Below are 26,294 nucleotides of genomic sequence, written 5' to 3'. Positions count from 1 at the left end.
GTGTGGGAAAATGGATTAGATGTAGTGGTGTTTCACTAGACCTGCCCCAAGGCAAAGGATTCTCCAGTTAGGCAGTCACACCCATGACAGTGCAGTTAGTTCACTGGAAACCATGGTTGGCGTCTAAGTTGTTGGCGTCAAATGTTTATACATTTGCTAATTCTCTTTCTGGTTGAGTACCCTCCACATGAATCACTTCTGAAGTATTTAGATGGAATATTCAGGACAAAACACATTGCAATTAATGTAAAACAAACGGATAATTTCTGTTTCTTGTTTTAATTAATGGTTAGTTCTCTCTGTGTGTCTGGAGTCTAATTTATTTAAGTTTGAAACTGAGATAATTTTTTTTTTCTTCAGGATTAAAGCTATCTTCTCCCTCAGACCCAAGACATTATTTTGTATTTTCACCTTTCTCCTCATAAAATATATACTATATAATAGAGGAGGTCATTGAAGATTTCCAAGGAAAGTGATTTATTTTGCATAATTTGTGTTGACATGTAAAGCTTAAAGCAGTACAACATCTGCTTCTAAGCTAAATTAATCCAAAAGAAAATAAACCTGAATTTAAATGTTGCTTAAATGATATTCATCTATCAGTCTGAGAAAAAGTCTGAAGAATATTCGATCAAAGTGGTACTTAATAGTGATCAAGTGTCTAACTGGAAAGGCCTTTTTTTTTGCATCCTTTACAGGGATAATCCTTACATGGGTGGGGTGGAAGGCTATTTGTTATTCCCTTGGGAGGAGGGTTAGGCTATCTGTAATTCAGAATTATAAGTTAGACTGCTGGTTAAAACAGTCAATTAATTTCATGGTGTGCTTAAATTTCATTTTGACATCAAATAGTAAACACTTTTGGTAGGGGTAGAAAAGAAACTTTCACTGGTCTTTAGGAGCTGAAAAAACAAAAGCTTCTGCATTCCTCATCCCCCCTGGTATAATGAGGCACAGTTTCTGTCCAGTCATCCATCCTCACCTAAGGTGGGTGCCAAATTGGGGGAAAAAAGGCCAATTCTGAGATCTCACCTAAAGTCCAAGAAAACTAAGATGCATCATCACCTATGTACATAGCCATCTATGTGATGAAGGAATTTCACCTTAACCTTTGTTTTTCCAGGTGAATTTTGTGGCATGCCAGCTCTTTGCTTTACTTGCTGCTTTTTGGTTTCGCATCTACCTGAGTCCTGAGAAGGCAAGTTCTGCTATCCGTCATGCCTTTGCTGCCATTTTTGGAATCTATTTTGTCATCTTTTGCTTTGGATGGTGAGTATCAAGCTTCATCAATAGCACTGCTTACGATTTGGATATCATTTTCTCTCTGCCACTCTGCCACCTGAAATGTGACTTACTTACTTGTGCTAGTCTGACAGTGGCTTTAGCCTGAGAGTTCATTCCAAGGCAGTGAGTTGAACGTTGTTAAAATTTCCTTCCAAAGAGACAGTTATGAACAAGTGAAAAAAGTGTTTTTTTCTTTTTCAAAGTAACATTTCATATCTGCTATTTATGTTGTGTATTTCTTGCATTACTATTAGAGAAAATATGGCCTAATCTTTTTATTTAGGCAGTTTACCTAGAACCAAGACTGCAGTGGTATAGGTCCCAGGGAAACAGTGCCATTTCTTTAACAGAAAAGACTTTTTACCCAGTGTTCTTTATTTACCTGTTTTATGAGAGCATTCTCTCTTTTCTTATAATTGTCTTATGTTTAATCTTTGCTTTCCTCCTTTACCAAGCTCAAGGCAAGATCTAGTCTTAAAGCTGAATGACTCTTTCTTATCATTATTGTTGATTGGCTTAACTGAAGCAACTTATCTCCTTCTCATATCATGGGAGGAGATTTGCAATATGTCTTGCTTTAAGGAGGATGATTGACAGTAAGGAAGTTTTTTGTAGAGTTGAACACTTTCTGCCCAGGGGTTTAGGTAAGGTCTTATTTGGCAGAACTCCTGGGATTGGGAATCTGGAGAATCAGGGTTTATGATCATTCCACTTCTGAGAATTTTACATCACTCAGGAGTATGGACTGTGGGTAGGAAGACCAGAAGTGAAATGTGGTATATATTTTCTTCCTTTCTCAGAAGACTGATTTCAATTCAGTTCAGTTCATCAGATACTTATGAAGTCCCTACTATGTGCAAGGTCCTGTGCTGGGCATTAGTGATACAGAGACAAAAAATGATAGTTCCTGTTTTTGAGTATTACATTCTACTCTCTAGAACAGCCACAAGGGAAAGGCTCCCTGAAATCCAGTCTTAATAACCTATTAACTTAGAATGCTTTGTTCATTTTTAAGGTACACTTCTCTTTCAGACTATCAATTCTATATAAAACAGTGGTCTGAATCTTTATGGATTTTGGTTACTACAATGGACCAATTGGTACTTTTATTCATAGATTTTATAAATAATATCATCAGGTCCTTGAGCCACTTTAGAATCCCACCTTTTTAACTCATGAAATGATTACTAGTTGATGTGTTATTTTCCTTTGGAATAAATGTAGACCTATTCAAAAGAAGTTTTAGCTGATTTGGGGGTGGAGCAAAGGGTAAATAATAGACTTGTTATCACTAAATTTTATGAGCTTCAGAGGTGTTGATGACTGTTTTTTTCTTCTTGTTTTAAGGTATTCCATACACCTCTTTGTGTTGGTGTTAGTATGTTACGGAATCCTCATTACTGCAAGTACACACAACATTCACAGGTGAGGTCATGCTGATGAAAGTGACAAATTGGGATTCTCTTGGAGCTTTACCGGAGTGCTGAGGCTTCATCTTCACCTTCCATCTCTAAGAGAATACAGTAGTAGTAATCATGTTAACTCTCTAGTTATTATTTCCCTTTCTGATCTAGTGAGGTACCTTCCTTCTCTTGACTGTTGTGTACATTTAAGACCACATTTACTTGGGCAGATTCTTTATCATCAACAAATATTTATTCATTGAAAGACACAAATTTTTCATCACCAAATCTGTACAAGGTACTATACTAGGCACAGAGGATATAAGTAACATGGTCTGTGCTCTGGAGGAATTTATGGCCTGTACCAGATTTAAATGTTTGCTTGTAGAACACTGTGTTGTTAGGGGCTGATGGTATAATATAGTACAAGACATGGTGATGGTATAGTATAGTACAAGACATGGTCTTATTCCTCGAGTAGTTTGGGGAAAAGAACATAGAGAGTGTACTTGGCATGGAAAATGTCTTAAATAAAAATAGAAAGGTTGGAATTCATAAAGATGGGATTTTATTGTTTTTTTTTTTTTTTTGCTAGATAGTAAGCGGGCCAGTTTTGTTGGAGTAAAGGGTCAATGTAGGGGTGTAGTACAGGTTTTGGAGGAAGGTAGGGGATTGACTGTGGAGAGTTCTGAGTACCTATGGAAGGAAGAATTGGGGAACCATGTCATTTCTTAAGTGATAGTAAGCAAAGTAGTTTTTCTAAAATGTGAGCCTGGTCATGTTTATATTCTTAAATATAGGATGGATTGGAAAGGGAAGAAACTAGAGTGAAGATGACCAGTTAGGAACAGACCATTGTATTTATCAATTAGAAAGACACTGGTTTCAGAAGAATAGTAGAATCCAGTTGGTTATCAGATTTTAGCAAGATAAGATTGAGTGGATTTTAAAGAAATAGATATAGGGCAGCCAATGAAGAGAGCCCTGGTCCTGGAGTCAGGAGAACCTGAGTTTAAATTTGGCTTCAGACACTTACTAGCTGTGTGACCCTAGTTAAACCATTTAACCTCAGTTGTCTCCAAAAAAAGAGAAAGAAATGGATATACATATTTCTTGCCTTCTCAATGGGTGGCAGAGGGAGGGAAAGAAATTGGAACTGAAAATAAAAAGATCCAATGGCCTTTTTCCATTTTTCATCATCAACCTTCATAGCATTTGATACTATTGATTAGGCCTTCCTACTCTCTCCTCCCTTGGCTTCAATGACGCCATCTTTTCTTGGTGCTTTATCTACCTTTCGATAGCTTCTCCTCTGTCTCTTTCACTAATACCTTATCTCCTTCAAGTTCCTCCATCTTATCTCTCCTGTGGTTCTGTCCTTAGCCCTCTTTATTTTTTCCCTCTTTTTATATTCTCTAGTATAGAAAGTCCTTATCAGTCCCTATCTATAGTCTCTGCTTTCTTTTGAGAGGCAACATAGTGTTAGTGAATAGAGAACTACATTTGGAGTCAATCCAAGTCCAATTTCTGTGACGCTGGGCAAGTCGCTTAACCTCTTGGTGCACAGGGCAAATATTGATAACTATAAACTTGTATATGTTTGTATTTATTCACATTAAATTTATTCTGAATATACTTTATATATGTCCTGGTTGCCTTCTCCATTAGAAGGTGAGCTCCTTTCTGGTAGAAATTGTTTCTGTCTTTGTATTTATAGCTCCAGTGCTTAGTATAGTGCTTACACATAGTAGGTGCTTGATAGATACTTGTTGACTGATAAATTGTAGAGCAGGTATCTTTCTGCACTGGTTGAGAGTCTTATTCCCTGGGAGCTCCCTACACTGATGAAATAATAAAATTTTGGGAAAAAGTACATTAATTATTAGAGATTAGCAGATAAATCCTAAATCTGTACTTGCAGCCTTGACCGTCTTCTGCAATTCAGGTCCTCATTGGCAGCCATTTGCAGGAAATCTCCATCTGAATGTTCTCCTGCCACTTCTGACTTGCCATTATTATTATTTTTTATTACTGTGCATATCATTTTCCCCCTTACATTTTTACCTTCTAATGGTGTCACTGTTTCTCTCATTGCCACTGTCATTCACGAAATTTGCCATGTTTGAAACCTTGGTGTTGTCTTTGGCTCTTCCCTTGTCTTCATTACTCATACTTGAGTGACCAAGTCCTGTTGATTCCATCTCTGCAATGATCTTTCTCATCCCTTCCCTCCTCCTCTCTTCTGCCAGTGCCTGTGTTAAGGCCTTCCTTAGTACCTCTCTGAAAAGTGCAGTAGGTTTTTCAGTCCTCCACTCTTTATCTTCTTTGAGATATGCATGGATCTGCTTTAATGACCTCCTAATTATCTTTCTGTCTTGTCTCACACCACTCTAATCCATCCTCTTTACCACTAACAAAATGATTTTCCTAAAGCCTAGGTCTTATCAGGTCATTTGCCTACAGAGTAAATCCCATTGACTTCTTATTACTTATTAAAGCAAATATAAACTTGTCTGTTTAGCATTTCAAGGCTTTTACAACCTTACTCCACTAACCTTTCAATATTTAGTAAGAATCTTTTAGATAGCATCTACTATATTCCAGACATGTTGTTAAGCTCCTTAAAAATGTTATCTTGTTTGATTCTCACAAAAACCTGGTGATGCAGATGCTATTATAATCCTTATGGTATAGCTGAGGAAACTGAGGCAGATAAAAGTTAAGTAGCTTACCCATGATCACAAGCTTGAAAGTGTCTAAGGCTGCATAAGAATTTCGATCTTTCTGACTCTAGGTTTAGTACTGTATTTACCATGCCACCTAGCTAATTTATTATATACATGTATAAGATTTTATTCTAAATTTATATTTAGTATATTGAAATATATAATAAAATATATTTATATAATTACATATAATAATGCATGTAATTATAATATATCAATGTGTATATATATATATATATATATATATATATATATATATATATATATATATATATATATATATATAATTATTATACTTCATTCCTCTTCCATGGTCTAGTCAAACCAGTTTTATTTCACTTTTGTCTTTATAATCCCATGGTCTCATGCAAAGAATGCCCGGTACTTCAAGGTACTTGATAAATGTATGTTAATTGACTGGTCACTCATTCCTCTGTTTAAAAAACTTCAGTGGCTCTCTATTATTGCCTGTTCAATAAAGTTAAAACTCTTTTGCCTTCCATTCAAGTCTTGTCACAGTATTTCTCCATCCTACCTTTCCATCTTTATCTAATATAATTCCCTTTTTTTCAATCTATGCTTTAACCAGACTGGGCTATCTTTCTCCTCCCCTTCCACAAATTTTTTGCCCATTCCTGACTTTGTGTCTTTGGTCTAATTTTTCCTTTTTAATCAACAAGCATTTAATAAGTCTCTCCTATGCACCAGGTGTTCTGCTAGCTGCTAGGATGCTTACCATATGCCTAAATATTCCTCCTTACTTTTCTTTGCATGCTAAATTTCTACCTATCCTTTAAAACAGTCAGATTTGTCACCTTCATTCCTGCTTAATCTCTTATTTGTCAATGATGACTTTTCCTCTTGGATCTGATATAGCACTTTGCACTACTCTAATACACTTAGTATTTATTACTGTGTTTTATCTATTGTAGTATGATAGAGTATTTTATTACTGTATCTCTATGTGTGAGTCCTATTCCCTCTTTTAGATTATAAGCTTCAGGAAGGATGAGACCATTTCTTATCTAAGATTAATATATCTCACAGAGCCTTACACAACGCTCTGCATTCAGAAAGTGTTTTAGTGAACAAATATAGATTTGTTTGAGATGAGAACAGGTTATATGAAGGAGATTTCTCTGGATTTTTCTTTTTTTTAAATAATGCTTATGAGGAGTCTCATTGTATATATGTTTCCGGATGACTTCAAAGTCCTCTAACAGTTCATCATGCTGTATTGATGACCAAGGTTTCTCAAAGATAGTATTTGGTGTATATGGGGCAGCTATGTTGGTGAAGTGGAATACCAGGTCTGGAATCAGGAAGACCTGAGTTCAATTTTGTCCTCAGACGCTCATTAGCTATGTGATCCTAGTCAAGTCATTTAAACTGTTTGCCTTACTTTCCTCATTTGTTAAATGAGGATAATAATAGTACCTTCCTCCCATGGTAGTCATGAGGAGGGAATGAGATAATCCTTGTAAAGCAGGTGGGGGACCTGTAGCCTCAAGGCCACTTGTGACTTTCTAAATTGTTCAGTGTGGCCTTTGGACTGAATCTTATAGAACAACTGAGTTTTACAGAACAAATCCTTTTATTAAGGGAATTTGTTCTGTAAAGTTTGGATTCAGTTAAAGGACCTCACTTGAGGCCATATGTGGCCTCAAGGCTGCAGGTTCCCCACCCATGACACATTACCTGATAAATAGGAAGTGCTATGTTAACTATTGTTATTATTTGATTTAATTAGTTTGTTTCCAGTTTTCAACAGTCATTTCCATAAGTCTTAAATTCCCTCCCCGCCCCATCTACCTTCCCTCCCCAAGATGGCATGCAATCTTATATGAATTCTACACATACATTCATTTTTCCCATTAGTCATGTTGCATAGAAGAATTAAAACAAATGGGAGAAACCGTGAGAAAAACCAAAGCAAAACAAAGCTTAGCACAAGAGAAAATAGTCTGCTTCATTCTATGTTCTGATTCCATAGTTCTTTCTCTGAATGTGGATGGCATTTTACCTCAAGAGTCCTTTGGAAGCGTTTTAGATCCTGGCATTGCTGTGAAGGGCTAAGTCATTACTGTGTACAATGTTCTCCTGGTTCTGCTCATTTCACTCAGCATCAGTTCATAAAAGGCTTTCCAGGTTTTTCTGAAGTTTGACTGTTCCCCATTTCTTATAGCACAATAGTATTCCATTACATTCATATACCACAACTTGTTCAGCCATTCCCCAATTGATGGGCATTCCCTCAATTTCCAGTTCTTGGCCACCACAAAGAGAACTGCTGTAAATATTTTTGTACAAGTGGGACCTTTTCCCATTTTTATGATCTCTTTGGGATACAGCCCTAGAAGTGACATTGCTGGGTCAAAGGGTATGCACATTTTTTGTAGCCCTTTGGGCATAGTTCCAAATTGCTCTCCAGAATGGTTGGTTCAGCTTACAGCTCCACCAACAATGAATTAGTGATTAACTATTATTATTGATATAATAAATATAAATGTTAGCTATTATTATCATATAGTATATCATAAACTCTGATAGGTCTTACTAAGCTGAAAAAGGTTTTTGTGAGTAAATCCAATAGTGGACAATGTTTCCCTTACCATTAGTACCAATCTATGCTTATCACTAAAAGGTTGGTCACCAGACACATTTCTGTCACAATAGAGGGCTTGCAATCTGCACCAGTGGAGGTAGTATTCATACCCCCCCCAAAATCACAAGTCCTTAAAAACAAATCAAAATATTAGATATCACTTTTATTTGTTTTTATCTCCAGGAAAAAGAAATCAATAAGTTTTAGCTTGGAGGCAACAAGGTGTTGTAGTAGATAGAAGTGCCAAACCTGGAGTCAGGAAAACCTGTATTCAAACCCAGACCCAGACACTTACTCAATCTGTGATCCTGGGTACATCACTTAATCTCTTTCTTCCTCAGTTTCCTCATCTGTAAAATGGAGATAATAATATCACCTACCTCACAGGGTTTTTAATGAGGATAAAATAAGATAATATTTGTAAAGAACTTTGAAAACTTAAAGCACATTCTAAGTGCTAGCTGTTACCATTATTGTTATTATAAGATTTTGAAATTCTTAGACTAAAATGGGCAATGTCTGCTGCTTTCATTTCAAATTCTCTCAGAAAAGTTTAGATTGTTTTTGTTTAAGTCATAATCGGCTTCATGACCCCATTTGGGGTTTCCTTGGCAAAGATCCTAGAGTGATTTGTCATTTCCTTCTCCAGCTCATTTTAGAGAGGAGGAAATTGAGACAAACAGGGCTAAGGGACCTGCCCAGGGTCACATAGAAAGTAAATGTTGGAGGTTGGATTTGAACTCAGATCTTACTGACTCTAGACTCTGTGCTCTCTCCACTTCACCACCTAGCTGACCCTTTAAATTACTTCTATCTTTAAGTATTCATTGTTTCTAAAAATATATTGAGAGATAATAAAACTATAGTTACCCTTCATTCCCATTTTCTTAAATATTTTATCTAAAAGGAGATATCACAAGTCAGCTTCAAGGAGATTTTTGATGAAAAAAAATTGGCATTTTTATTTGCCCCTTAATAGACTTTGGAAATTTAAATTTTCAGTTTATAACCTCGCAGTCTCTCACAATAAATTTCTTATCAGTTGTAGAACAAATGTTTTTAGGTACTTTTAGATTTTATAGACACTCAGTTTTGAGTCCAGACAGCCTGTGAAGGGCAATAATAAAATAATCTATGTTCCAAGTACACTTCTTGCTAGGGATTTTATCATTTGTTCCAGACGGGTGATTAGGTAATTCATCTCTCTCTCCCTTGGAAGGTGAAGCTATATATTGGAAATGCTACACATGATAATGCAAAGTGTTTGTAACCTATTTTCAAAGTTTGGCTTCCCTTGTGTTGACTTTGGATGTAGCTGAAAACTGAACCAATAATTCTCCACATCTCTTCAGCACATTTCCAATTACTTAACACATAGTAATTTGTCCATTAGTCCAACACTCCTGGGTGGGGTGCATGGCATGTGATAGATGAAAGGCTGCTAAGATAATAGAAAGCTAGTCAGTGACTTGTCTAGGTTCATTGTATTAACCAGCAGTCAGGAACGGAGACCCCTGGTGCTGATGAATCTTAGAACTTTGCAGACAGACTGGGATTGTTTTTGCTTTACCACATAGTAATATCATGGATACGCAGGGACATGTCATGAGGCCAGAAAGCAAAGATGCCAAATAAGTTCTTTCTTTATTTGCTTGTATTGTTGCCAGCCTTAAAAAAGGGAGTAAATTAAAGTTCCAGATGGATGAACTGGGTGCAGAACTCAGCTCGCTTACAAGGTAATAAAATTCTAGTTTCCATCCCTAGTATACATACCTGAATTTATTACAAGGTAATTTATTACAAGGTAATAAAATTCTAGTATCTATCCCTAGTATATGTACTTGAATTGACAGAGAACACATGAATCTCACACAGTCAATCAACAAATATTCATTAAGCATTTACTGTGTGTGTGCCAGGCACTGTGCTAAGCACTGGGGATAGATACAAAGACAAAGACGTAGTCTCAGCTCTTAACGTTCTATTCCTTTAGCTAAATCACTTGGGTAATGGGGGTGGGTGGGGTGGGTGAGGGAATAGAGAACCAGCATTTGTTGTTAGAATTCAACAATTCAATTCAATTCAATTCACTTGTGTGTACGTGTATGTATATATGTAGATAGCCCTGTGCCAGGGTGCTTAATACATGTTTATTGAAGAAATGGAATGAATATGTATATATGTATATATACACCCATTTGGTGTATGTATGTCCATGTCCATGTATGTTTGTGTTTATGTATACCTATGTGTATTTATATGTCACTTTGGAATCTTTAAGGCAGTATATAAATGCTGACTATTAGCTTTTCTTGAAGGAGTGAAAGTAGAAACAACATATAGAGAGAAGTAAAGAAGCCTTCCTTAATCACTGTTGGTTAGTAATTTCAGTGAGCTTCTTGGTCCTACCTTTCAATGATGAGCTAGCTGGGAGAGCTACCAGCCTATTCAAAATGTGGAAGACTTGGTGTAAAGAACTGGGATACTTTTGTCTAGGGAGTGTACTTATCATGTTATGTTCTCACAGTCAGCACCATTTTGAACTGGTGGTATTAACAAACACTTAGATTGAACTTCCTTTAGCCTCCTGACCATGGGAAAGTAGAGGCCAAGCAAAGGGTCAGTGCAGCGGCAGAAGAGCTCATGCCTAAGCAGAGTTGTAACTGGCAGCTCACAGGAAGATGTCAGGTGTCACACTAGGGCTGGGGAGGTGAACATTTCTGAGGGTGGCATGATCACTTGGATGATCTGGGAAGCCTTTGGACCCCTTCTTAGAATCATATTTTTAAGTGCATTAAATAAAATGCATGGGATTACAAAGGAAATTATATTGAAATACAGTAATGAAATTTAACATAAAGAAAAAGTTTATAGACCCCAGAATAGGAATCCAGTACTAATTGTCTTATGGCTCTACCCTGATTTCCTATCTTGAACTTTTGGGATTTGGGGTATATTCTCAGAAAGTAAATAGGACTAGAGAACGTTTTGCGGGATGCCTATCTCCAACTTGTCTCTTTTGAAGACTTCCGCAGTAGCTTCTTCTTTATAATTTGTCTTAGGTAATATCTATAGTTGGTGAGGACCATGAGCTGGTTTGGAAAGGGAGGAAAATAAGTCAGTTTGTCAAGGTAGCAAATGGTTCTGGGATAGCAGTATGTGAGTAATTAGTCCTCTTTCTGCCTACCCATATTTTGGTGAATTGACCACATACTGCTGGCTGAATTTCTGCTTTTACTGTTAGTATCTAGGTTAATCTGATCTTAATTATGCTATAACTTATTTTGGTCCAGACTTAGGAGGTATAGGAAACTTGGTCTACCAATGCAGATAGCTAACCATTCTATACTTTATAGATCTTAGAGAGTTGGATAGAGAACTGAAAAGGTAAGTGACTTGCCCAGGGTCACATAGTCAGTGTATATCAGGGATGGATCTTGAACCTTGGCCAAGAATTCTAAACCATTTTTGTTTCATGGACCCCTTTAGTAGGCCAGAGAAGCCTATACTGTTTTTAAATGCATAAAATTAAATATACAAAATCACAAGAGAAATCCTTTGTATTGAAAGACTGTTATCAAAATATTTAAAAAAAACAATTTCATGGACCCCTGATTAAGAACTCTTGCATGCCATACTATATCTCAATACTTCAATATTGTTTCATTGATTCATTTTATTTTTATATCCTATTAATTTCAAAATATATCCCCCATTACCATAGAGGAATTGCTAGTTTTAAAAAATAGACTAGCAACAAGATGACCTGCTAGCCCAGGTTCTTTGATCTGCAGCTTCGAAGGGGTTAGCAATCCTTCTTTAATTAAACATATATAAATCATTCACTAGTTCAGGGGAAAGGTTAATATCCTGAATGTGGAGAAAATACAAACAGAGAAAATACAAGCAGAAAAATTAGCACAAAGATCAGCCACAGGGCTCCAACTGTCTGACAAAGTAATACAACCACCTATGTACACCTCCAGATGGGAGAACACAAACCCCCTGAGTAGTTGAGGGGTGGTTCTTAACAAACAGCTACTCAGAGTCCCATCCAGGGAATCAAAAGATTCTTCTCATAAGCAAAACCCCCAAAGCAAAATATCAGCCTCTCAGTATATATAGTTTTCAACTAATAGGCTCAGAGCTAGAAGACATCACAACCCTCGTGATTACCAGGGTTCAAAGGAAATTGAACCTTGACATATTTTCATTGAGCCTAGGAAACTGAACTCCAAAAAGAAAACAACAAAAAACATCCCTCTCTGGTTGTTCTTACAGAGGGAAAAAAAAAGTAATTCAACAAAATCAGCCCAATGGTCATTTCTTATAGTATATAAAACATTCCACACAAATAGATCTCTATCCCAATAATGAAGCTTTTTTTCTGGAGCCAAGTAGTAATTATGCAGTATTTATTTTTTCCAGTCATTTATTATGGAGATAGTCATATGCTATGTATCCAGAAGTGTTGTCTTATAGACCCAACATAGTACGCAGGGTGTCCCAAATGTTTTGAACTCTCTTGTTATGGTACTACTGATGTTGATGATTGTAACAGTTGATAATCTAATCCCTGGTGAACTGTATTTTTTAGGTACTCCTTTGTGGTTTCAATGAGTTATCTCACACTATGCCATATAAGCCGGATATACATATTCCACTATGGGATTCTCACTACAGATTTTTCAGGGTGAGTACTTTCATGAGCCTGGGTAATGACTGCTGAGTTTGACTCCATCAATTATTTTTAGGGAGTATTTTTATAGCCTGAAATATTTAACACTTAAGCAGGTAAAAAGGATGATTTGTTTTTATAAGAGCATTTCTTTTCATGAAGCCAACATGTAGGTCTGATGACTCATGGTTCTATACCTGCAGACCCCTAGCTCTGTATACCCCTAGCCAGCCATCTCACTGTGGGGAACAAGAGGAACCTTGAAAGAGGGTATGGATTTATCTATGAGTGCAAAATTTTCACCACTTCTGGGAGAAAATCCCCACAACTTTAAGCACATAACCCATTTATTGTAGGTTATTTTCATATAATAGACAATGTAGCGTACAATCACAGAATTCCATAACTGGAAGGAATGTCAGAGGTTATCTTATAGAGAAGCAATGGGAAAATGCTGGATTTGTAGTGAAAAGAACTGAGCCCAAATCTTGTGTTTAGAGTTTACTAGTCATCTGATCATTGCTCTCTAAGCTAAGCCTCAGTTTCATTATCTATAAAATGAACTTACTAATAACTAGAATGGGTGCAACAGTGGACAGAGTGCTGGGTCTGAAGTCAGGAAGACTCATCTTTCTGAGTTCAAATCTGACTTCAGACATTTATTAACTGTGTGACCTTGGATAAGTCACTTAACCCTGTTTGCCTCAATTTCCTCATCTGTAAAATGATCTGGGGAAGGAAATGGCCAACCACTCCAGTGTCTCTGTCAAGAAAACCCCAAATGTAGTCATGAAGAGTCAAATATGACTGAAAAATAACTGACCACAACAATAACTAGTATACTTACCTTATAGGGTTGTGGTGAGGCTCAAATGAGATATGGTACATTTCTTTGTAATCCTTAAAGTACTATGCAAGTATTGGTTATAAGTAGTTTATTCAGTTTCCACATTTTATAGATGAATCATCTGAGACCCAGAAAGGTTAAGGTTCAGGGTCACTCATCCTATAAGTGATAAAACTGGGAACACAAACCTGGTCCTTTTCTACTCCTCCCACTACATTACACTCCCTCTTTCTTGCTTTTAGGAAAGGCAAAATTACCATTGGGCACAATAGTGCTGTTTATCCAAGTTACCTGGGGAGACACTTCAGCTTGGGTTGGTCAATCTGTAGGTCCTGATAAAAATGCTCTTACTTCTACTTTCTCTAGTGCTCAAACTGAATCACACTGGATTTAACAAATTCCTAAAGCACAGACAGAGATCTGGTAAAATGATGGCTAATTTATCTGAGTTTTGCACCCTGCATCTGTGCCAATGAAAACTCCACCCACTTATAAGGCTCAGAATTTAGAAAAGGAACTGTTCCAATCCTCTTAATTTGGTTTTAAGCACAAAACTGTCATGCCTTCCCACATTTTCCCACTTGGATTTTCTTGATATAATTCATATTATGAGATGTGATTGAAAGAGAAAAAAATTAACGCATCTGAAAATGCAGTGGGAAAATACAAATGTGGGAGTCTTAGATACACCATCAGGGAAGGACTAAGACAATGTCTTGATCTTGTCATTTTCACTTCCAAGAGCACAGACTGGTGACTACATTTCTCCAAGTGTTGTTTATCCTATGGCACCAGCTATTTATACTGTGACATTATTTCAATCTCTTTTTATTAGGCAATACTTGTGTTACATTGCTGATACAGCCATACCTCAGAGATATTGTGGGTTCAGGTCCAGATCTACCACAATAAAATGAAAATTGCAATAAAGAGAGTCACATGAATTGTTTGGTTTCCCAGGGCATATCAAACTTATGTTTATACTATACTGTAATCTATTAAGTATGCAATAATATTGTGTCTAAAAAAAAGTAAAGCCTTAGTTAAAAATACTTTACTGCTAAAAATGTTGACTATTATTTGAGCCTTCAGCAAGTTGTAATCTTTTTGCTGGTTGGGGGTTTTGCTTTGATTTTGGTGCCTGCTGACCAGGATCATGGCTGCTGAAGACTGGGGTGGCTCTAGCAGTTTCTTAAAATAAGACAGCAATGAAGTTTGACTCATTGTTTGACTCTTCCTTTCACTTGAAAACTTAGAGGCTATAATAGGGTTATTAATTGGCCTAATTTCAATATTGTTATATCTCAGAGAATACGGAGAAAGAGAGAGAGATGGGGAAAGACCAGTCGGTAAAGCAGTCAGAACACATGTAACATTTAGTGATTAACTTTGCTGACTTATATGGACATGGTTCATGGTGCTCCAAAATGATTATAATAGTAACATCAGAGAATACTGATCACAAATCACCATAAGAGATATGTAATGAAAAAATTTGAAATAATGCAAGAATTACCAAAGTGTCACACTGAGACATAATGTGAGCACATCTTGTTAGAAAAATGGTTCCAGTAAACTTGCCTAAAGCAGGGTTGTCAGAAACCTTCAATTTGTAAAAATTACAATATCTGTACAAGGCATGCTGGTATTTGGGGAGGAATAAGAAGTAAAATGTCCATCTACCACCTATAAAACCACTGCTAATGCCTTCCTTCCCCCAAAATTACTTTGTGCTTGTTTGGTATGGTGTACATGTTCTCTCTCCATCCAAGACAATGTAATTTCTTTGAAGAGGAGGTTTATTTCATTTTTTTCTTCATATCTCCAGCTCCTAGCACAGTATCTGCCACATAGTAGGTGCTTAGTTAATTCTTATTGATTGGTTGACATATTACAATATTTCTTTAACTTCTAAGTGGCTTAATTTTTTTTTAAGACAGAATCTTTTGTAGTTCATCTCTTTCTTCTTACCCCCTTCCCAATTCTTCCTCTTAATCTTTTCTTGGGACTGATTGAATATTTATTTTTCATATACACTGCTAGGTTATAGAAGGGGAAAATCAGATAATCCAGAGATAAGGTTCTCTACCCCAATGATGCAAACATATTCAGTTATTGTGAGTAAAGATAAAGTGGAGAAAGCCTGGGACTTAACGGTCAAGCAAGGCAGGAATACTAGATCTTTAATGTTCCCTAGATCTAGTGGATTGCATTGTTCAATCCCTAAACAACATGAATTTGCTGAGCTGAAGTCCTTAAGTAGAAGCTGACAGACAATGGCATTGGAATGGAGTTGAAAACATTCATACTAGCCTATTAGTTTGTCAATGTTTTGAAGGAGTAAGATGCTCTGGTCTTATGTTAAAAGCATTTGCCTAAGTTGCCAAGACCTTTTCCTTCCAATATACTTCTTTAGTATTACTTTGGTTCATCAAGGTATATAGCAATCTTCTCAGCATTGAGTGGGAGGGGAGTGTGACCTTTCTTCTGGTCATTTCATGTTAGGAGGGAGAACATATTCCTAGTTTGCTTCCCATTCAGTCATTGAACATGGGTGGTAGGATAAGCAAGCATTTATAGCATCATTCTCAAAATTGGGAGAAGGGAACTTATACACTTCCATGGTCCAATATCATCACCATTGGAGGGGTGTTCTTGCTTTGAGTCACAATAATTGCTTTTTCTCTGTTTAAACAGAGTTCATCACCATCATTAATACTTTACAATCTTCTTTGATAAAAGAGAATAGGCTTTTATTAAGCACCTACTAGGTGTTGGATACTGTGCTAAGTTCTGTAGAAATATTATCTCATTCACTTCTCACAACAGCCATGTGAAGTAGGCACTAGGATCCCCATTTGAAGGAAACCGAGGTAGTCAGTTTTAGTGACTTTCACAGGGTCACAGAAATCTAATGTCTGAGGTTAGATTTGAGTTTAGGTCTTCCTGACTTCAGGTCAGCACTTTCCCACTGCTCTACCTAGGTGCCCCTAGTCTGAAATCCTAACGGAGATCAGCAGATTAATCACTAGAATTTATAGTATATTGTAAGTGGCCAATTTTCATTCTTTCTCCATGTCTGATTCTCATTCTGAGCGTGGACATAACCACAGTCTTACTCATGGGAATAACTTATTGTCACCATTGTAGTTTTGAACAATACTCAGCATTCAAGGTTTTTTTTTTCTTCTGCCCCTTCCCCTTAATAAGAGCAGAAGTGCTGTTTGGACATTAAGTGTGCAAAATGCTTAAGGATGACTTGATGCAGTGGGCATTTCTCTTCTTGAGTATGTAAGCAATAAATGTTAAACAGAAAAATAAAGATTATTAATTAATGAATCACTATATTGCACATATATATTGCCAATGTGATACCCACAGCAGCTGCTATAAATATGCAGACATATTTCCAGGGTTGAATTGCAAAATATAACAAGCTCCAGTCCTCAAAAATGAAGTCAAGATATTTACTCAGATACTAGAAAGTCAAATCCACCATGGTAACAAAGAAATTTATACACATCACCAATCCAGGGAGCACCGACATCCCCAACCCTTTCCTTCATTAGACTTCCCCACAAATAAGCTCTCCTAGGCAAAAATTACTCCCTCTCTCACTCTCAGTAGCTGTTCTGCCTCAGTTCTGCTTCACTCTCTCCCAGTTCTGCCTCACTATCACTTCCTATTGCACACTTCCTGCTTCATAAGTTTGGCAAGCTCCTCCCACCATGAGCTCCATATGACTCAGGCTCCATCACAGCAGTTAGCTGCCCTGAGCTCAAAGCAGGTCACATAGACCTATTAATGGGTGGGAAAGATCTTCCCATTCAATTAACATTATAGCATAATAACATGTTTGTAAGTAATGTTGGATTAGATCTGTTTTAGTCTAAGAGATTTCTTTAGAGAATACATCAAATATATTGGAATGCACATTAAAGTTTTCCTTGAAGTAAATTTTATTTGTATAAACTAAAGTTTTAGTGAGAGGTGTTTAGAATATCATCTTTTATTAGTGGCACTCTCATGATTGGCATTTCTAGCACAGTGTGGCTAGCTAGACATTGCTAGACACTGTGTTCCAGGAGCCGAAAACCTTTGCTCATCTGTTTTTACCTGCCCTTTTGGTTTTCCCAGATTCAGTATGGGGAACCTGTCTTTTCAGTAAGAGAAATAGATTGCTCTCATTCTCACCATTATTGACTTTTCTCGTGAAACTTGATACTTATTAGAGTTGGTATTTGTAGAAATAGTCATAGGCCTGAAAAGATATCAGGAATACAAACAAGAATCAAATATGGATCAAGTAGTTATGTCCCATGTAGAAAAGAGAAGACTAGGCAATGAAGAACTATAGAATGATTAGAACAGAATACAGTAACTTGCCATTACTAGTATAATCAGTTCAACTGGGAAATAGTTACTTCCTTGATTAATCAATAAACATTTACTTAGTACCTATTATATGCCAATCACTGTAGATACAAATACAAAGAATTAAATAATCTCTTCCTAGAAGGAGCTTACAATCTAATGAGGAAGACAGGAAATATATAAATATCTGTGGCATAAATATAAGTTCATATAAATATGGGGCAGGTAGGTGGTATAATGGATAAAGTGCTGGACCTGGAGTCAGGAAGGCTAATCTTCCAGAGTTCAAATCTGGCCTCAGACACTTACTAGCTATGTGACCTTGGGCAAGTCATTTAAGTGTCTTTGCATCAGTTTCCTCATCTGTTAAAATGAGCTGGAGAAGGAAGTGGCCAATCATTCCAGTATTTTTGCTAAGAAAATCCCCAAATGGGTTCATGAAAAGTCAGACATGACTGAAAACAAACAACAGCAACATACAAATATATGCAAAGTGGTTACACAAACAGTAGTTTGGGAGGACCAAGAAAGGCTTCATGCAGAAAGCTGTGTTCAGGTTGCGTCTTAAAGGAAGAACGGGACTCTATGAGACAGCTAAGGAAAGAATGCATTCCAGACATGGAAACAGATAGTTCAAAGTCATGAATATGAGAGATGGAGTACTGTGTGTGAGAAACTGGGAAGAGGCTAAATTGGTTGAGTTGAAGAGTATAGGATGGAGAGTAGCAGCCCATGAGGTTGGAAACATAGGTTGGGTCCATGTAATGAAAGACTTTAATAAATAATTTATTTATTTTTCAGATCTTCCACAAGAATTTGAATTCAAAATTTTCTCCTCATCTCTCCCCACCCCCACCCAAGACAGCATGCACCCCATCCACCCCTTCCTCCAATTTGTTCTCCTTTTTACCCACCCTTCTTCCATCCCTCTTCCCCTCTATTTTCCTGTAGGACAAAATAGATTTCTATCCTCCATTGCCTATATAGCTTAATTTCCAGTTGCATGCTAAAACAATTTTTAACATTCATTCTTAAAGCTTTGAGTTCCATATTCTCTCCCTCCCTCCCCACCTACTCTCATTGAAAAAATAAATAATTCAATATAGGTCATACATGTGTAACAATGCAAAGGACTTCTATAATATTTATGTTGTAAAAGACTAACCACATTTCCCTCTCTCCTGTTCTGCCCTTCATTTCTTCCATTCTTTCCCTTGACCTGTCCTCCCACAATAGTGTTTGCTTCTGATTATCCCTTTCCCCAATTTGCTGTCCCTTCCATTACCCTCCCTCTCCTATCCCCTTTTCCCTTGCCTTCCTGCAGGATAACATAGATTTCCATATTCAATTGAATATGTGTTATTCCTTCCTTAAGCCCAATTGCATGAGAGTAAGGCTCAATTATTTCCTTTCGTCTCCCTCTTTCCCCCTCCATTGTAGAAGCTCTTTCTTCTCTCTTGTATGTGAGATGATTTGCTACATTCTACCTCTCCCTTTCTCCTACTCCTAGTTCATTCCATTCGACAGTATTTCTTTTTAGGTATTCTCTCTTCATATTCAGCTCACCCTGTGCCTTCTGTCTATATATATACACACATACACACATGCACATATACATGCCTACACATATATAATATACACATACATACATACCCATACACACCTACATATATATATATTTCCTCTAACTACCCTAATCCTGAAAAAAGTCTCAAATTACAAATAACATCTTTCCATGTAGCAAGTAAATAGTTCCATCTTTAATGAGTTCCTTAAAGCTTCTCTTTCCTGTTTACCTTTTCATATTTCTCTTGATTCTTGTATTTGAAAGTCAGATTTTCTATTCAGCTCTGGTCTTTTCAACAAGAATGCTTGGAAGTCCTCTATTTCTTTGAAATTCCATTTTTCCCCTTGAAGTATTATACTCAGTTTTGCTGGGTAGGTGATTCTTGGTTTTAATCCTATCTCCTTTGACCTCTGGAATATCATATTCCAAGCCCTTTGATCCCTTAGTATAGAAGTTGTTAAATCCTGTGTTAGCCTGATTGTATTTCCACAATACTTGATTTGTTTCTTTCTGGCTGCTTGTAATATTTTCTCCTTGACCTGGGAACTCTGGAATTTGACTACAATATTCCTAGGAGTTTTCCTTTTGGGGTCTCTTTCAGGAGGTGATTGGTGAATTCTTTCCATTTTTGTTTTACCATCTGGTTCTAGAAAGGCAAATCTCCTTGATAATTTCTTGGAAGATAATGTCTAGGCTCTTTTTTTCATCATGGTTTTCAGGTAGACCAATAATTTTTAAATTATCTCTCCTGGATCTATTTTCCAGGTCAATTTTTTTCCAATGAGATATTTCACGTTGTCTTCTATTTTTTTTCATTCTTTTGGTTTTACTTTATAATTTCTTGGTTTCTCATAAAGTCATTAGCTTCCATCTGCTCCATTTTAATTTTTAAAGAACTATTTTCATCAGTGGGCTTTTGAACCTCCTTTTCCACTTGCCTAATTCTGCTTTTTAAAGCATTTTTCTCCTAATTGGCTTTTTGGACCTCTTTTGCCATTTGGATTAGTCTATTTTAAAGGTCTCATTTTCTTCAGCATTTTTTGGAGTCTCCTTTAGCAAACTGTTGGCTCACTTTTTATGATTTTCTTGCATTGTTCTCATTTTTTTCTCAATTTTTTCTCCACCTCTCTTACTTGATTTTCAAAATTGTTTTTGAGCTCTTCCATGGCCTGAGATCACTGCATTTATTTTTTGGAGATTTTGGATGTAGAAGCCTTGACTTTGATATCTTCCTCTGATGGTATACTTTGTTCTTCCTTATCCGAAAGGATGGAAGAAAATACCTTTTCACCAAGAAAGTAACCTTCTATAGTCTTATTTTTACCCTGTTTTTTAGGTATTTTCCTAGCCAGTTACTTGACTTTTGAGTCCTGTGTCAAGTGGAGGGTATACTCTAGGGACCTGTAAGTTTTCAGTTCCTCCAAGGTGGAACAATCAAGGGAGAGGAATTTATTCCTCCTCTGGCCTGCAGTCTGGTCTGGGAGCAACCACAAGCTTTTCTGCCAAGGATCTGCGAGTAGGATTCCCTCTCCAGAACCTCCATCAGCTCCACCATGCCAGCGCTCCTCCTCACCCCAGGACCGCCACTCAAAACCAGATTGGCTGCTAGATTCCCCCAGGGTCTTTAGGGAGGTCTGTAAAAGTAGACCCTGCTGCCCCAGTGGCTGCCCCTGCCCTGGGGCCGGGGCTAGGGCCAGACCCCGCTCCCTTCTTACCCAGGCGAAAGAGCTTTTTCACTGACCTTTGAAGCTGTCTTTGGCATTTATGGGTTGAGAAATCTGGGAACCATAGCTGTTACCTGTGATTCCATGCCCTGAAGCCTGTTCCAGTCCAGTCCATGAGGTGAGGCCAAGGTTGGGCTGTGCTCTGCTCTGAGCCCAGTGTGATAGACCTTTCCTGTTGGCCTTCCAAGCTGTCTTGGACTGGAAATCTCTTTCATTCTGTAGTTCTGTGGCTTCTGCTCTAGAATTTGTTTAGAGTCATTTTTTACAAGTATTTTATGGGCTATGGGAGGAGAGCTACAGCAGGTACTTCTTTCTACTCCCCCATCTTGGCCCTGTCCCCCATAATGAAGGACTTTAAAAGCTAAACAGATAGCTTTATATATTTTTATCCAAGAGGCAATAGGAGTCACTATTTCCTGTTAGCAACTATTAGCAGTCATGTGTCAAATGGTGAGGATAGACTTGAGGCATGGAAGCTAATTAGACAACTGTTAATTTAAGTGATTGGTGATGAGAGTGTGAAATAAAGTGGTGTCTGTGAGTGGAGAAATGTGTGTGTGTGTGGAGAGAGAGAGAGAGAGAGAGAGAGAGAGAGAGAGAGAGAGATATCAAGGATAATAAATGTGTGTGTGTGTGGAGAGAGAGAGAGAGAGAGAGAGAGAGAGAGAGAGAGAGAGAGAGAGAGAGAGAGAGAGAGATATCAAGGATAATCCTCAGGTTATAAATTTAAGAGACTGGCAAGTTGATTGTGTCTTCTACAGAAAGTGAAATTTGAAGGTTTAGAGGGAAAGAGAATTACTTTAGTTTTGGATATGTTCAGTTTGAAATATCTCTGGGACATCCAGTTTGAAGTGTCCTATTGACACTTCATATATAGAATTGAATTTTAGGGGAGAGATGAATGAATCTGTAGTTCTGGGAGTTATCTGCTAAGAGATGATTGTTAAACCCATGGGTGCTTATGAGCTTACCAAGAGAATGTGTAGTGGGAGAAGAGGGCCTAGGCTAGAACCTTGAGGAGTATTAACAGAGAGTGTAATATGGATGATGAGTCAGCAAAAGGTTCTACAGAACGATCAGACACACAAGAGGAGAACCAAGAGAGAGCAGTAACACCAAAACCCAGAAAGGTAATAATATCTGGAGGGAGAGAGTGATCTTAAGTGTCAAATAGGTCAAGAAGTAAGACCCATCAGATTTGGCAATCAACAAATCATTTTTAATTTTGGTGAGAGTAGTATCAGTTGAGTGATGAGTTTGGAAGCCAGATCACAAAGAATTGAGGAAATAATTGAGAAGAGAGGAAATAGAAGTAGTGACTCTGGCACTCTAGATAGCTTTCCCCCCCAAGGAATATGGCTGAGAAAGAGAGAAGTGTAGGACAATAGCTTGAAGATATGACAGGATATGGTGAATTTTTGTTGTCAAAGGAAGGCAAGGAACTGACCCATAAGGAGAAGTTCAAGATTCGAGAGAGTGTGGATGACAAATAATACCACTATTAGGTCTGATTCTCAAGGTGATCAGTGAAAAAGGAAAAGAACTTACATGTTCTAAAATATCTATAGCAGCTCTCTTTTTGGTAGCAAAGAGCTGAAAAGTGAGAGGATGCTCATCAACTGGCGAATAAGTTGCGGTATGTGATTGTGATGGAATACTATATACTTTAAGAACTGATGAGCATTTTGGTTTTAGAAAACCATGGAAAGACCAGCATGGAATAATGCAAGTGAAATAAGCATAACCAACAGAACATTGTGTACAGTAACAGTAATATTGTTTGATGAACAGCTGTGAATGACAGCCAATTTCAGTAATACAATTATTCAAATGCTATTCCCTCCAGAGAAAAAACTGATACATAGAAGCATACGTTGTAGGGTTCTACATATATATATATATATATATATATATATATATATATATATATATATATATATATATATATATATATATATGTATCAAACATTGGCTCTTTATAACGTGACATTAGAAGGAAGGAAAGGAGATAACTCGCAATGCAAAATGTAACAAAAAAAAAGTGCAATGATAAATAGTAGGTGCTTTATAAGTATTTTTTCCCTTCCCATCTTGTATTCTCTGCTTGAACCAGGCTGGCGTTGGGTTGAAGTAGAGAATTGTCCTCCTATCATTTGTGTGCTCATACCAGGAAATCTCCACATTTATTGAAAAAGAAAAAAACCCAAAATCCAGCCAAGGAAACTGCTAGAAAGGGAAGCAAGGGCAGCAGACACTTGACCACAGTAGTTCCTGTCCCTGTCTGACACCTGTGCTATCACCTTTACTGGGTCTGCAAGGATGTAATTGCACAGGCTCATAAGGTTGCTGTTAAGTGAACTTGGCTGATGGCAGAAGACAATCATCCTGTCCCTGCTTAATCACAGCTTCACTCTGTGAAGACTCAGGCTGTCTCATTTGAAATAGAATCTTTTCAAAGGGTCTCACACTGACTTGTGCATAAATTCTGAATGCCTTTTCAGTATCCTGTCAACCAGCCCTTTAGTACTACAGTCATTCCAAACCCACATCTGGGGAGATGGGGAATAGGGCGTGTTAAATACATTTCATTGGCAGCATGAGTCTATAAAAAAGTGGAAATATCTTGGAACGAAAGACTACTATTTTCCCCTGGGCATGATAGATTGGAGGCTGAATTTACAGATTCACATACAATGCACTGAATTAGAAATAATTTTTCTTTTCTTCTTTTTTTTTAAAAGATGTGTGCTAGCCCATTATATTCTGATCTACCATCCTACCAATCTAAACAGAGTACTGGCCAGCCCTGAAACAGAGAGGGTCAGAGATTCTTAGGATTTAGAGTTGGAATGATGAGTAAACCAAAGCCAAGAGTGCTTAAGTAATCTTCTTCCACAAGGTCACACAGCAATTATGTTGTAGAACTGGAATAAAAACTCAGGTTTATCAACTCCAAATTAAAGTACTCAGAAGAAGAGTTATTTTTGTGGTTATATTTTTGCAATTAAGCCTTAGGGCACCTTTGTTGTTCCATGGACCCTTTGGGTAGTGTGGTAAAGTCTATGGATGCCCTTCTCAGAATATTTTTAAATGCATATGTTAAAATACATAGGACTGCAAAGGAAAACCAATTATAATGGAAATAAAGATGTAATTTTTTTTTCCTATTCAAGTTCATAGACCCACTGAAATTTATCCATGAATCCTCAAGACTGGGAGAGACTCAAAGTTAAGAAGCTCCGATTTAGGGGAATATGTGACTTTCTGTGCTGGAGTCCTTTGAATTCCCTGAAATTACTTGTTAGACTGAGGATTCCACTTACCCAGAATAAAGGACAAAGAGCCAGAGAACATTCTTCAAGGTTGGCCATTAAGTGTTGGGAATGGGCCAAAGAATGATCTCTTTCCACTTCTGCTATGATCTATGACTCTGCTGTGCATGAAAGCAGGGGACCCATGCCATGATCCTGTGGGTGGTCCTAAGGGAACTTTAAGTCATAATCATACCCTTGGTCTTAGAGTGGAGAAGCTGAGTGCATTTTTATTCTTCTGCTTCCACCTCATCAGGCTCACTTTTATTGCCATTTCCTTGCTGTCAATGCTCAGGTAGCATAATAGCAAATTTTTACTGTAAATAAAAGAAGCCATTAAAGTGTGGATTTCTAATCTGGTGAACCTAAAAAATCCACTTTTATAAAATAAGAGCCCTCTGCGTCAGATCTGCCTTGATAGCTTCTCACCTGCACAGTTATTCAGCTGTTTTGGCCTCAGCTCTACCTCTTCCCCTTCCCCTCTTTCTCCCTTTCATTTTTTCCACTCCTTAGAAATGGAGTATTAACTTTGGAGGGAGAGAAAAGTTCCTTTTGTCTTTGCCCTTTTTTTAATTTTGATGGTCATTACGACAGCCACAGAAAAGCCCAGAAATGGTACCACCTTTCCCACAGCTAACACAAATCCTTGATTTCAAATTGGTTAAATGGTTCCCATGGATACAAGTGAAAGGCCCATGATTGATGAGTAGGAGCCCTGTATGTGTACAAATTCAAGGACAGAATGCAGCCTTTTGGGAGTGGAACATTTGAGTACAGCTCAGATTCTAAGGCCTCATTGTCTAGAGAAAATTCTTAGTATCAAGTAGCCATTTATGATGCCCCATCTCCTTTTGCCCTTCCTGTACTTGTGGTGTGCACATGAGCACATACTGGGAATTATTTCATAAAAGAACACAGTTTAGCATAAATTAATATTTCAGGTTTAGATATGCATCTTGAATCTTTTTTTTGCTTTTAGTAAAGTATAAATGATATGTAACAATTGTAACATTATTAACATATCATTATTTCATATGTATGATTACTAGAAAAATATGTACATATATTTTTTCCTGGTACTAGTGACTGTTAGAATTTGACTTGAGCTTCTTAGCATCAGAGAAATTGGTTTCTCAGTTTCTACAGCTTCTAGGCAGACAAAAGCAGTCAATAACTATTTTTTGAGTATCTATGTATTACTTCATTCCTGAAGAAAAAGAAATAAGGAGATAGAATGAAATTATGCTATTTTAAAAACTTTTAATTTATAAAATATTATCCTATAATCTGATACATCTTCTTGTTCTGTGTTCCTTAACCTAATCTATTCTTTTGTTATTACAAACTCTTAAACACATGGTTCTTCTTTCTTTGTGCCAAACAAATAAAGAACAAAAGTTCTTACTTTTGGGTGGATGGAGGTACATGTGGATAGATTTTGGGAGGTTTGTGAAACTGGATGGGAAAGGATAACAAAAAGAAAAGCACCTATATTATTTTCACTAACTTTGAAATGAAATGTAGCATTTCCTTGAATTATTTTAAAAAAGTTATCCTGACAATATCCATAAGTTTCTTTTCCAGACTGTCAAAATAAGTCCATGATATAAAAAATAGCTGAGAACCCCTATGCAAAAGAAGAATGTGTTCCTGTCTTCATTTACATGTCTAAAATTCTCTCCAACTGCCTTTTTATTATAAATTCAGGACAGTAGAGGTGTTTTATCAAGTATTATTAACTGCTTTATCTGTCCTCCTACCTCTAAATTATATGA

General features: G+C 37.1%; 1 protein-coding gene across 4 annotated transcripts in view; it reads left to right on the top strand.

Annotated features, from left to right (window-relative positions):
* MBOAT1 (membrane bound glycerophospholipid O-acyltransferase 1) overlaps window positions 1-26,294 on the top strand; it is a 194,268-nt gene that overhangs the window by 56,238 nt on the left and 111,736 nt on the right. For 3 of the 4 annotated variants that reach the window (XM_072603946.1, XM_072603944.1, XM_072603947.1), the window contains exons 2-4: window positions 1,124-1,269; window positions 2,632-2,709; window positions 12,616-12,711. In XM_072603946.1, coding sequence (XP_072460047.1) covers window positions 1,124-1,269; window positions 2,632-2,709; window positions 12,616-12,711 — 320 coding nt within the window. The remainder of the gene's footprint in view (window positions 1-1,123; window positions 1,270-2,631; window positions 2,710-12,615; window positions 12,712-26,294) is intronic. The other variant, XM_072603945.1, reaches the window with a different exon arrangement.

Source organism: Notamacropus eugenii, chromosome 4 (genome assembly GCF_028372415.1).
Source record: "Notamacropus eugenii isolate mMacEug1 chromosome 4, mMacEug1.pri_v2, whole genome shotgun sequence".
Lineage (NCBI taxonomy): Eukaryota > Metazoa > Chordata > Mammalia > Diprotodontia > Macropodidae > Notamacropus > Notamacropus eugenii.
The sequence above is the reverse complement of the archived record's forward strand: the minus strand, read 5'-3'. Positions and strand labels throughout refer to the sequence as shown.